A 13,770-nucleotide genomic window follows, 5' to 3' on the forward strand; every position below is an offset into this window, starting at 1 on the left:
CAAGCTAATGTAAGGGCCTCTTTACACCTAGCATCAACAAGTATTTTCGGTAATGAGATCACGTTTGGATTTCACTTGACCACATTAAAAGCCAGGTATAAACATCCCAAGGATGCCATCTCTAAGTGTAAATGGAATGCGCTTTCGTTATGCATTTACAATTACATGAGTGTAAATGTGTCTGCTAAGCACTGACTAGCAAGTGGGAGAATAATCAAGGAAATGAAAGATGGATGATCAATGATGGATGAGGCTATTCCCAAACGATGAGGTGTTTAGCCTTCTTGGCCAATGCATGTCTCCAAGCCAAGCTCGTCTATTGTAAAAGTAAAACAGATACATTGTGCATGTTTATTTGCTTTTGACACAAGGAAAGTCAAATCAGAATTCATCTGTTCACACTGGGCAAACACTCCAGTTTTAAACTGGAGTACAGCGGATCAGCGGATCAAATGACAAAAGAGATAGCTAGCAAAGTGTCATGCATCTTAATTGTAATTGTAGGTTTATTTTCTTCAGTGAGTTACTTACTAGAAAATGAATTCTACAAATATAGCCAGATGGTATTAATCTACATTAGGGAAAAAAATATGAATATTAAAGAATTTATTGTGTTTTTTTGTAATGGATACAGCACACATGGAAAAAACAATAATCGAAGGAGCACAAATATAATAGAGCACAAAGAAATCATAGCTAGTGAACTGAGCTACAACCCTATACAAAATACTGTGACACTGTGCAATATGTACATAAAAACGGAATGTATAAATACAACAAATCAAATGTTGAAATGGAGAAATTTGACTGTTTTACGAAAAATATATGCCTATTTTGAATTTGATGTGACAAAACCTTTTTTTTAAAGGGAGGGGAGCATGTTTACCACTCGTGCATCACCTCTTCTTTGAACAGCACTCTGTAAGTGTCTGAGAACTGAGGAGACCAATTGCTGTAGTTTTTAAAGTGAAATGTTTTCTTGTTCTTGCTTGATATAGGATTCAGCTGCTCAACAGGTCGGGGTCCCCTTTGCCATATTTTTTATTTCATAATGTGCCAAATCCTTTCAATAGGTGACAGGTCTAGATTGCATGTAGGCCAGTTTAGCACCTGGACTGTTACTGCAGAGTCATGGTGTTGAAATACATGCAGATTGTGATTTAGCATTGTGTTGCTAAAATAAGAAAGGCCTTTCCTGAAAACAATGTTGTCTCAATGGCAGCATATGTTGCTCCAAAGCCTGTAAATATCATTCAGCATTAATGGTGCCATCACAGATGTGGAAGTCATCCATGTCATGTGTACTAATGCCCCTCTATACCATCATGGAGACTAACTTTCGAACTGTGTGCTGCGTAATGTCCACGTTCTTTGCTATTTTATATTTCCCCACAGTCTTTTACTGTGGTGAATTTCTGCCTGTCTTTACACCTGACAGAGAGAAAGGTGCTCTTTTATAGCCAATCATTTCTTTTTTTTAGCATTGCACAATTTTACCAGCTTTTTGTTGCCTCGTCCCAACTTTTTCAAATCTGTTGCTGACATCAAATGCAAAATGGCCATATCCTTACAAAAAATATTATTTCAACATCAAGTTTCAACATTTCATATGTTGTCTTATATGTACTATTTTCATTTAAATAATTTAATTAAATAGTAAGAGTTTAATTGATTTGCACATCATTGCATTCTGTTGTTATTTACATTTTGTACAGCATCTCAACTTTTTGGAAACAGGTATGTACTTTAAGGTGCACCAGTTGCTGATACATGTGTTCACTTGCACAAACAGCTCATAAGAAAACATTTCCAACAGATTGGGACATGCTGGACCAGCCACACATAAGCTTAAGATCACTATGCTCAATGCCAAAGCTTTCCAGTATTTGACTGTGGAGCAGTAGAACTGCCTTCTCTGCAGTGATGAAGTATCATCCTTTTGGGATGAGTTAGTGTTTGTGATCCAAAACTAATCATTCAACATCAGCAGCTGACCTTACTGGTGTTCTTGTACAGAATGTAATCAAATGCTCACATTAGGAAGAGTAAAGACTCTTGCTGCAGCAAGCAAGGACAAACTTTCTACTACAGGAGCATAGCCACAGGAAGGCAGAGACTTTACAGGCCTACCCAAACAAATGGGAAAAAAAATAATAAGCTACATTAAAAAAAAAATTCTGTGATTCTGTGAATGCTGTCATTGTATTATGGCCAATCAAAATCTATGCTCTCTGCATCATTTCTGACTGTGTTCAACTGACCAAAGCTTTGTCTCAGCCTTCTAATCACTACTTAGCAACTTTCCAACATTACCTCAAGCTTGCAGCTCTTTATCAATATGCCAGCCTCTGCATTTGAAGCTGCAATCAAAAGATGTAAAAAGGGGAGCTGCCAAGATGGCTTACCCTGCTATTAATATTCTTAGTTTCAGAAGAAACATCTAAATAAGGTGTCTATGAACTTTTGGACCTATTGTGTCCTGAACACACACACACACACACACACACACACACACACATACACACATATATATATATATTGTCAACAAGGGAGCTTTTCACAGACCTTAGTATACGATGTGGTGGATTTCACAGACAAAGTCAGATTATAAAGTGAACATTATGCTTCTCAGGATCGATTTCCAGATGCTAAGAGTAGGGTTTTTTCAATAAGTAATGTCATACCATCCATCACAGGCTTATCCCTGTGGAGCTGTCAAATGGCACCACTTCTCAGTCTCTCCTTATTAACATCCATTTACAAGGTGAACCGGAAGACAGCATATATATGGGGTGATCTACAGCCACCTTTTTCACCATATATCTCTCTCAGTGGTGTTAAGGCATCAATATATGCTGCATGGCCTGAGGCTCTTCAGTCTTCCTGACGAAGACCCTGCTGAGCACACTCTGTGTTTGTCTCTATGTCAACGCAACACAGCATGCATTCATCCATAACACTATGACCTGACTCACAACGAGGTGACCAGCCTCAGAGATCAGTGCTGGATACACTGAAAAAGTGTCCCTCCACCCTATGGTGCTGCTTCAAAAGCAAGGCATCCAGCTTTCCTCCTGCCAAAATGGCAGCAGCTGTTGTGTCTGGATATGATTTGTGAATGATGTGATGTGATGTGTGCCTTTGTATTCTTGTATTCGTGACTCATGTAATACTCTGCTTCAATAATGATGTATTAAAAATGTTTGGCTCTTTTAGATTTTTTGTATTTGTGATAAATACAAAAATTGTATTTCTTGTCCTCTCCTTGGATCACCACCTTATCGTGGTGGAGGGGTTTGCGTGCTTGAATGATCTTAGGAGCTATGTTGTCTGGAGCAAAAGCTCCTGGTAGGGTCTCCCATGGCAAACTGGTCCTAGGTGACAGGTCAGACAAAGTGTGATCCATAATAACCCCTATGAAGACACAAAAACGGGACTTGTGTACCCTGCCCGGAACAGGGTTACCGGGGCCCCACCCTGGAGCCAGGCCTGGGGGAGGGGCTCGCCAGCGAGCGTCTGGTGGCCGGGCATTTACTCATGGTGCCCGGCCGGGCCCAGCCCGAAGGAGTTACATGAGTCCCCCCTCCCATCGACCCACCACCAATGGGAGGGGCAGTAGTAGGAGTTCGGTGCGTTGTGGATCGGGCAGTGTCCGAAGGCGTGGGCCTTGGCGTTCTGATCCTCGGCTGCTGAAACTGGCTTTTGGAACTTGGAACGTTACCTCACTGACGGGGAAGGAGCCTGAGTTGGTGCGCGAGGTTGAGAGATACCGGCTAGATATAGTCGGGCTCACCTCAACACACAGCTTGGGCTCTGGGTCCAATCTCCTTGAGAGGGGCTGGACTTTATTCTTTTCTGGAGTTGCCCATGGTGAGAGGCGGCGGGCAGGTGTGGGCTTTCTCATAGCATTCTCATCTCATAGTATGTTGGGGTTTTCTCCGGTGGACGAGAGGGTAGCTTCCCTACGCCTTCGGGTTGGGGAACGGGTCCTGACTGTTGTCTGTGCTTATGCACCGAACAGCAGTTCAGAGTACCCAGCCTTCTTAGAGTCCTTGGGAAGGGTGCTTGAAAGTGCTCCTCCTGGAGACTCGATTGTCCTACTGGGGGACTTCAACGCTCACGTGGGCAATGACAGTGAGACCTGGAGGGGTGTGATTGGGAGGAATGGCCTCTCTGATCTGAACCCGAGTGGTGTTCAGTTTTTGGACTTCTGTGCAAACCACAGTTTGTCCATCATGAACACCATGTTTGAACACAAGGATGTACATAAGTGCACATGGCACCAGGACACCCTAGGCCGCAGTTCAATGATTGACTTTGTAGTCGTGTCATCGGACTTGCGGCCATGTGTTTTGGACACTCGGGTAAAGAGAGGAGCTGAGCTGTCAACTGATCACCACCTGGTGGTGAGTTGGATCAGGTGGTGGGGGAAGATGCCGGTCAGACCAGGCAAGCCCAAACGTATAGTGAGGGTTTGCTGGGAACGTCTAGCAGAAGAACCTGTCAGATTGATCTTCAACTCACACCTCCGTCAGAACTTTGACCAGATATCGGGGGAGGTGGGGGACATTGACTCAGAATGGGCCATGTTCCGTTCCTCCATTGTTGAAGCGGCTGACTGTAGCTGTGGCTGTAAGGTAGTTGGTGCCTGTCGGGGCGGTAATCCTCGAACCCGATGGTGGACACCCCAGGTGAGAGATGCCGTCAAGCTGAAGAAGGAGTCCTACCGGGCATGGTTGGCCTGTGGGACACCAGAGGCAGCTGGCAGGTATCGATAGGCCAAGCAATCTGTGGCTTCAGTTGTCGCCAAGGCAAAAACCCGTGTATGGGAAGAGTTTGGTGAGGCCTTGGAAAGTGACTTTAAGTCGGCTCCGAAAAGATTCTGGCAAACCGTCAGGTGACTCAGAAGGGGAAAGCAGTGTGCCACTAGCACTGTATATAGTGGAGATGGTGTGCTGCTGACTTCGACTGAAGACGTCATTGGGCGGTGGAAGGAATACTTTGAGGACCTTCTCAATCCCACCGACACGTTCTCCAGTGAGGAGGCTGAGTCTGGGGACATGGGAATACGCTTGTCCATTACTGAGGCCGAAGTCGCTAAGGTAGTTAAGAAGCTCCTTGGTGGCAAGGCTCCAGGGGTGGATGAGATCCGCCCTGAGTTCCTCAAGGCTCTGGATGTTGTGGGGCTGTCTTGGCTGACACGCCTTTTCAACATTGCGTGGACATCGGGGGCGGTGCCACTGGATTGGCTGACTGGGGTGGTGGTGCCTCTTTTTAAAAAAGGGGCCCGGAGGGTGTGTTCCAACTACAGGGGAATCACACTCCTCAGCCTCCCTGGTAAGGTCTATGCAGGGGTACTGGAGAAGAGAGTCCGGCTTATAGTCGAACCTCGGATCCAGGAGGAGCAGTGCGGGTTCCGCCCTGGTTGTGGAACATGGGACCAACTCTTCACCCTCTCCAGCATTGGAGGGTGCATGGGAGTTTGCCCAACCAGTCCACATGTGCTTTGTGGATCTGGAGAAGGCATTCGACTGTGTTCCCCGGGGTATTCTGTGGGAGGTGCTTCGGGAGTACGGGGTACATGGCTCTTTGCTATGAGCCATTCAGGCCCTGTACAAACAAAGCTGGAGTTTGGTTTGCATAGCCGGCAGTAAGTCAGACTCGTTCCCAGTGAGAGCTGGACTCCGTCAGGGCTGCCCTTTGTCACCGATTCTATTCATAATTTTTAAGGATAGAATTTCTAGACGCAGTCAAGGGATGGAGGGTGTCCGGTTTGGTGACCTCAGGGTCACATCGCTGCTGTTTGCAGATGATGTGGTCCTATTGGGGACATCAGGCCGCGAACTTCGGTTTGCAGCCGAGTGTGTAGCGGCTGGGATGAGAATCAGTACCTCTAAATCCGAGACCATGGTTCTCAGGCAGAACAGGGTGGAGAGCCCTCTCTGGGTCGGGGATAGGCTCTTGCCTCAAGTGGAGGAGTTCAAGTATCTCGGGGTCTTGTTCACGAGTGATGGTACAAGGGAGCGGGAGATTGACAGGCGGATTGGTGCTGGGTCAGCAGTGATGCGGGCTCTTTACCGGTCTGTTGTGGTAAAGAAAGAGCTGAGCCATAAGGCAAGGCTCTCGATTTACCGGTCGATCTACGTTCCCACCCTCACCTATGGTCATGAGCTTTGGGTAATGACCGAAAGAATAAGATCGCAAATACAAGCGGCCGAAATGAGTTTCCTCCGCAGGGTGTCTGGACTCTCCCTTAGAGATAGGGTGAGAAGTTCAGTCATCCGGGAGGGACTCGGAGTAGAGCCGCTGCTTCTTCACGTCGAGAGGAGCCAGCTGAGGTGGTTCGGGCATCTGGTTAGGATGCCTCCTGGATGCCTCCCTCGGGAGGTGTCACAGGCAAGTCCACCTGGGAGGAGACCCCGGGGAAGACCCAGGACACGCTGGCGTGACTATATCGCCCAGCTGGCCTGGGAGCGCCTCGGAATCCCCCTTGGAGAGCTGGTGGAAGTGGCTGGGGAAAGGGAGGTCTGGGCTTCATTGCTTAGGATGCTGCCCCCGCGACCCGAACCCCGGAGAAGCGGAAGATAATGGATGGATGGATGGATGGATGGATGGATGGATGGATTTCTTGTGAGGTCCTCTCTTGGGTGTCTTATGTTTTCCTATCATCATTTGGACATTCGGTCTTTTCAAAGGACTAAATACAAACACACATACAAGCAAATCAGCATGCTTGTTCACTCTCCCTTGCTCTTTCTCTCTCTCACTTGTTGATGTGGGCTGATGATAAATTGCTCTCTTAAAAGCCACAGAGTGAATCAAACTCTGTGTGTGTATGTCTGTGAGTAAGCGCTTGTCCTTTTTATTTTAAACACATTATCACTGGCAATAAGACAGACAAATACCTCCAGACATTGAAGGTCAGACAATAAAAGCTAAAAAAACAGGCAGGCAGCTGTAAAATACCATCTTCCCTACTTCCAGAATTCAGTGTTAGACTTCGGGATGCGCTGATTTAGAATTTTTGGGCCAATAACTGATCATTAGCATTACATTATAACCAATATTACATCAAAAACTAGTAACTTGCTTTTTAAGTTATTATAATTCACATTATGCAGTCCACAGTGAAACTCTAAATGGATAATTGATCATGATTTTAAATTGGCATGCCATATACGTCCATTCAAAGCTGGGAATTGATAGTTATAAGTTTGAACCCAAAACAGTGGCAGATCAGTGCATAAAATGATTCTAATGTAATTTCACAAGTTTATATAATTTACAAAAAATGTTTTTTTAAATATGTGAATAGAGGACCAGACTTTTCATTAAATTATAATTAAATTAATATTCATATTCTCCTGTATCTCAAAAGTGACAATCATATCTTGTGTGGGGCATGCATTCTGACTAATTTTACGCAAGAGGTAATGAACAGATATCCTGTTGACCATGGGTATAGAATAAAATGGGTCAAAAATAAATGAACTAAGGCTGAAATTAAGAAACAGCTGGGGCTCCCGTCTCAGCTGTGTCCTTAATAAGGCATCCTTGTCAAAGTGCTGGTGAAACATGTACCCGATTAGGCATTCCTGTTTTGTAACATAAACTTATTCACAAATACGAGCAAAAATATTTTTCAGTCTTGTTCAAGCATAAAAGGAGTTATTCATTACATTATATATTTAATGATTATACAATTTTCTACATCTTCCTGTGATGAAACTGGAAGTGTTTTCAGTATTTGAATACTGGCACCAAGAACAGTCAACTGGAAACTCTTGAGGCAGGAGACTTTAAAGAAAAAAATGTAATTATTTTTTTATCCTTAAATAAATTTTTGTTGCTGCCAAATACTCATCCACATCGAAATAAATCTAAAAGTACCTTTTGCTGCCTCAAAAAATACTGATATTAAAAGATTCCAAACTTCTGAGCAAATTCAGACACATCAAATATTATAAAATATTTACATTATTTTATGTAATTTTTTTAGATTATTTTGCTGATTTTCTGATCCTGCGTAGCTTAACATAGTATTTGGATATTACATTAAATGTCTTGCCCATGAACTCACATTGGTACAGCAGTGTCAATGTCAATGTCAATGTCAATTTATTTATAGAGCACATTTTACACAACGTTAGTTGACCAAAGTGCTGCACAAATACAAACAGTAAAGTGCAGTACTAGTAAAACAATTTAAAAGAGACTAAACAAATTACATAAAAGCCATGGAATAGTAATGAGCTTTAAGACTAGATTTAAAACGTGACAGAGTGGGTGCCAATCGAATCTGCAGCGGCAGCTCATTCCACAGTTTCGGGGTAGCCACAGCAAATGCTCGGTCCCCCCTCTGTTTCAGCCTTGACTTGGGTACCACAAGCCAAAGCTGATTGGCAGATCTTAGAGCACGTGCCGGAACACAAGGCGCAAGCAATTCAGCCAAATAGCTGGGAGCTAACCCATGCAGAGACTTATACACTAAAAGCAAAAGTTTATACTGTATTCTAAAAACAACTGGGAGCCAATGGAGTGAAGCCAGTACCAGAGTAATATGTTCTTTCTGGGATGTACATGTTAAAAGCCTCGCTGCAGCATTTTGCACCAACTGTAGCTTAGTGCACCCCTGCATGGGATTACCCATCCATGGATAGTGGTGCTATCCACTATGCTGTCCAGTCATACTATTACTATTACTATTACAACAACAACAACAACAACAACAACAACTACTACTACTACTACTACTACTACTACTACTTCTACTACTACTACTACTACTACTACTACTACTACTACTACTACTAATAATAATAATAATAATAATACAATATTTTCTGTTATTAGAAAACAATAAATTGGCCAACAATATATTGTGCAGCCCTAGATAGAACACCACATACACGAAGCCCAACTCTATGCCTTGGAATGCTTGAAAGGTGTACATATGGTGGAAAACCTTGTCAAATGGGAGCAGCCATCAGGCCTGCTCTCCTCAAAGGCAGCCATGGCACTCTCCACTTTCTCCTCTGTCAGCACAATGCTATCAGAGCTAACCTTTGCAGCCTGTTGCCCCTAGCCACACCACAATCATATTAAAAAGGAAAGAGGGACACTTCTCACACCATCATGGCTGTGTACTGAGCTGTGAATGATCCAGGCTCCTTCAGAAAGCTCTCTCAGCTGGGGACACGGCTCTACAACCCCATAGCACCCTAGACCTCTTAGTCACCTCCACCACAAGGGCTCTTAGGAGTTGAAAGGGACCAAAAGGAAAAGGCAGTGAATGAGAGCCTATCCTATGAGAATGGTATCTAGAATGGTCCTTCAAAGCCTGGTGCATAGCACAATACTTAAGATCTTGTTCCTCTGACCTTGTATGTAATTTAATACATAGATGAGGATTTGTGATCTGTAGCCTGTTATGATTCTAAATAATGGGTTAATCTTCCATAAAATGTAACTTATTTTGTTATCATCAATAAAAAAAGTGTAGTCATCTTTGATAAAACAAAAAAGGCCTATATCATTGTTTAGATGCAATATCTGGATCATATTTACACGCAAAAATAAATGTAATGTGGAATTGTTAGCATGGCAGTGTTAAAAGAACATCGCATATCTTTGGTCAGGAGTGCAATAAAGCTTAAAATCATTCTATTAGTTGTGCATTAGCTGTCCACTTAAATTCAAGATATATCTTTAATGTCTACTTTAATTGGTCCATTTGTATCTTAAAAGACAATTGCAAGTTGCTTCAATGTGGAAAGTAAATTGAACACATTTTATAGATCTCATAAAAAAATCAAATGAGTTTAGAAAGCCAATCTAAACCTAGATTAAAAGCTTCATTAAATGCGAAAATTGCTCAGGGAATACTGAACATCTGTTTCTGGTCTGACAGAGCCTAGTCCAAGGTTATCTTGTGCAAACAACAATTTATTGCCGTGAAACCAGTCAAGTCTTCACAGCACGAGGCTCTCAGAAGGCAGAGCAAATGTTCCCGAGGACAGAAACACTGTTTAAGGGACATTTGGTATTGCTGAATGATTGAAATTCACCACCTTGAAGTGCTTTGATTCCTGAGGCTGATGTTTCTAGGGTATTATTTTAACAGCGTCCCATCAGCATGTTTTGTGGCTCTCTTTCATTGCCAGCATCAAATGCTATTCCCTGGAAAAAATTTTATGTGACAACCCAGAGGCATGTTCATTATTTTCCAAAGGCCAAATAGGCTGCGTTTTCTCACAGCTGGATTTTCTTACCTTTAGGATGCCCGGAGTCTGTGAACTCGTACTTCCCCATCCCAACTGTGCGAAGCATCTGAAGCCCGTTTGGGCTCTCCTGATTGGCTGAGGCTGGTGGGGGCTGAGGGGTCGTCTGCCCATTGGTGAGTGGCAGAGCAGCAGAAGGCAAAGCAGGAGGCTGCATGAGTGGGTGGGTCAGGTGACCATTCCCTACTACACTCTGAGGCGTAGGGTGGGCTACCTGCCCTCCGGTCGTCAGGGGTGATGGGGTAATGGGAGGCTGGCTGGTGGCGTAAGGCGACTGGTTCGGCAGACTGAGCACCAAGCCGCCCGGCGGTTGGGATGAATGAGGGGTGACCTGGAAGTGGGCCGTCATGAGGGGATGGTGGGGGGGCACTGGGGTCTGAATAGCTGGGGTCACACCTATGACCGGCGATTGGACAGAAACTCCCTGGCTGTAGGCAGGGGGCTGTGGCATCCCATAGGAGTGAGCTAACAGGCTGGGCTGACTGACTGCAACTACTGGAGGCACCCATGGAGGCCCTGAAAAAGGAGAAGAGAAAACATAATGTAGCCAGAAACTTTCAATGGATGGCTCTTTTTTTAAAATGTGAGCATGAAAAACCTTCACAAAGTTCACATAAAATAAAAAAGTTGTGAATCAAATAGAGCACTTTCCAGAACACTGTATCAAAGCCAAGAATCATGTAGGAACCTTTATTATTCAACATCTGGTGTTTCTTGGCAGGCATCTGAATTTTTTTTTTGATCAGAAAATCTCCATATTTGTCTTCTGACAGATTCCTGATTATGATCAAGTAACAGAATTTTCTCCATAATAAAGTTGCATATACCAACAGAAGGACTTGCTAGTAGTTGTTAGGACAGAGTAAGCTAAAGTTTGCACTGATAAACCAAGGCAAGAGTATGAAAGCACGGTGTAATGCAAAGGTGTCAAACTCAGTTTAGGTTATGGGCTGCTTTACACTTCAATGTTAAGTCTGCCAGACCGAAAAAGTCATTTTAATAGGCCAATAAAACATCTACAACTTCTCACAAAAGTAGTCTCACCATTTATCTGAAAGGTACATTCTCAGGTACAGAGTCAACTGAATGAACCAGTATCACTAAAAAACTGAGGAGACAGTCTAAATCTTTCACATTAGAATGCAAAGGACTGCAAGTACACTGAGGACTGACTGTGTTATTTTTTAACTGAAGAATATTTTAATTGCAAATGTGAGGACTGTACAATTCTGTTTGATCTGATACATTATTAAGATGTTGGTAATGTCAGCAGCTAAGTTAAGAGAAGCTAACTTAGCAAGCTATCCCATTTTAACATTCTTTTGTGTTTGCAAATACAGCAACCCAGAGGTTTAGCATATCTATGAGCTGCTTATTATAGCTGTGAGTGTTCTCTCGTACACAGATTAATCCAAGGCTGTTTCACTTTCAGGAATAAAATGAAAACATCACCACCCATCAAATAATGAATAATAATTAGAACAGCTGTTTGCCTCTATTAGCCTCTTTTAGCACCATCCCTATTCTCGCTCCAGGTTTGTTCTGAGGAGTTTGTCTTACTGCTGCTTAAAGATGGTTGCAAAGCAGTGACAGGTTGAGTGTTGTGTCAGTCACTGTTTGCCAAAAACAGCCTACAAGAAGATTTTAATTTAGAACACAGATTATAAATTCATCTGGCGGGACTAACAGAAACCAGAAATGAGCCAGTTCCAGCCTGATTGTCCCCGTCCTCTGCATTATCTTGAACACATAGCACGTAACACCGAAGAAGAACTTGTTAGAAATTGGCTGCGGACATTAGTCACAGTAACACACTGTTCGCACTCACCTTCATAATTCTAAGAGAAAAAAAAACACTGTAAAAAACAACTAATTCATCTTATTTTAGCATTTGCACTACTAAACCACATTTATTTCCATAGGATTAGGAGTAGCTCTTCCCATGAGAAATGCATTAGCTAATGAATTCACTAATTAATTCATGCATCATTGAATATCAGCACTAGGTGAGAAGCCTATAACGAAGCACTCAGCATCAAAAACTTTCCTCCATAACCCAAAATATGTTCAGTGTGATAGGAGCTAATCAGAGCCACAGCAGTATATTCGTCCTGCGTGCCATAGGCTCGCGGATCAGAACCAGAGAGGTGGCTGGCTTATGGGAAGGCTTACCCACAACCAAAACAGGCCAGATTAATCTCATGAATATGCAGCCATGTTGGACCTGTGCCCTCCTTCCTCCGGAAGAGGAACAAAAATAGCACATTGCTCAAGAAGGTCTATGGGGTATGCTCTACCAAGCGGGAAAAAAAAGAAGATTAAAAAACATTATTCATGACATTGGCCCTCATTGCACTGTACAGTGAATAGCAGGAAAGATGCTAGTGGGAATAGATGATCTACTCCAGCCTGCACTGGCATTTTATCTGCATTATTCAGAAGAATCTTGAGGCTAATCATAACACAAAGCATAGAATGCCTCTTTCCCAAATGTCCACCAAGTCCACCCTGGGATCCTTAATTATGAATAAAGCAGCAAGTGGCACTGGACATGTTATAAAAAAAGGAAAAAAAAAACATAAAAAAGACAGAATATTATCAGATATTACTAGAATATGCACGTGAGATCACCCACACCTCCATTCTTTGTAAGGGGTATTAGGGAGTTCCCATACTTTTCTGCAGCATAATTAAATCCAAAAGCCTGAACTCATTAGCACTGCCCAACATGCACTCATATTTGCAGTCTTCGGCTGCAAAGCTAATGAAAGGTTTTAGAAGCGAAAAGTAATTGCATTAACATGAAATGGATCCCAGTCTTGATTGCTCTCTTGTACCCTATAATTAAAATGTGCAAGAATGAAATTTCAGTTGTTTTGTAAGGGCTCCTTCTCACTTTTAAAGAATTCTGTTTCAATCTTTTCCAATTCCTTAATCAGCATCTGACTGAATGCCAAATAAGGCAAAGGTACTGTGATGAGAAAACAAAAAGTCCAGGTTACGAGGGGGAAAAAAAAGAACTTCTTCAGTATTTCTTGCAGTTGTCACTAATTAATTCCAGCAGAGCTGTTAGCGCCATCCATGTAGTTCTGTTCAATTAAGTGGAGCTGGTTTCAAAGCTAATGGCGCTTGTATCTCGGCACTGCATCAGTGCCAGAGTTGGGCAGAATGTGGCAGGAGACGGCTGCCGTGGCACTTGTGTCTCAGCCATGGCGCTAGAAGTGAGGTGTTGAAGCGTGTAACACAATGTTAGCAAGACCTCCTTTTGTGATCCACTCAGTCCACAATCACACAAACTAGTAGGGGAGCATGGACAACCCCGGGGGGCATCATATGGACCACTGACCTGCCCCAAATACTCAACAGCCATAAAAAAGGCACATCTTCCAATTCTTTAAAGATCAAAAACTCTCCCCAACAACCTCCCCAGATTAAACAAGTCCTTATTCAAATGGTATGGTTTCACTAACCATCATTTAAAGGGATTCTG

General features: G+C 43.1%; 1 protein-coding gene across 1 annotated transcript in view; it reads right to left on the reverse strand.

Annotated features, from left to right (window-relative positions):
* LOC108411895 (kelch-like protein 29) overlaps window positions 1-13,770 on the reverse strand; it is a 260,527-nt gene that overhangs the window by 88,553 nt on the left and 158,204 nt on the right. The window contains exon 5 of the mRNA XM_017683689.2: window positions 10,272-10,796. Within this exon, the coding sequence (XP_017539178.1) occupies window positions 10,272-10,796 (525 nt within the window). The remainder of the gene's footprint in view (window positions 1-10,271; window positions 10,797-13,770) is intronic.

Source organism: Pygocentrus nattereri, chromosome 4, assembly GCF_015220715.1.
Source record: "Pygocentrus nattereri isolate fPygNat1 chromosome 4, fPygNat1.pri, whole genome shotgun sequence".
Taxonomy (NCBI): Eukaryota; Metazoa; Chordata; class Actinopteri; order Characiformes; family Serrasalmidae; genus Pygocentrus; species Pygocentrus nattereri.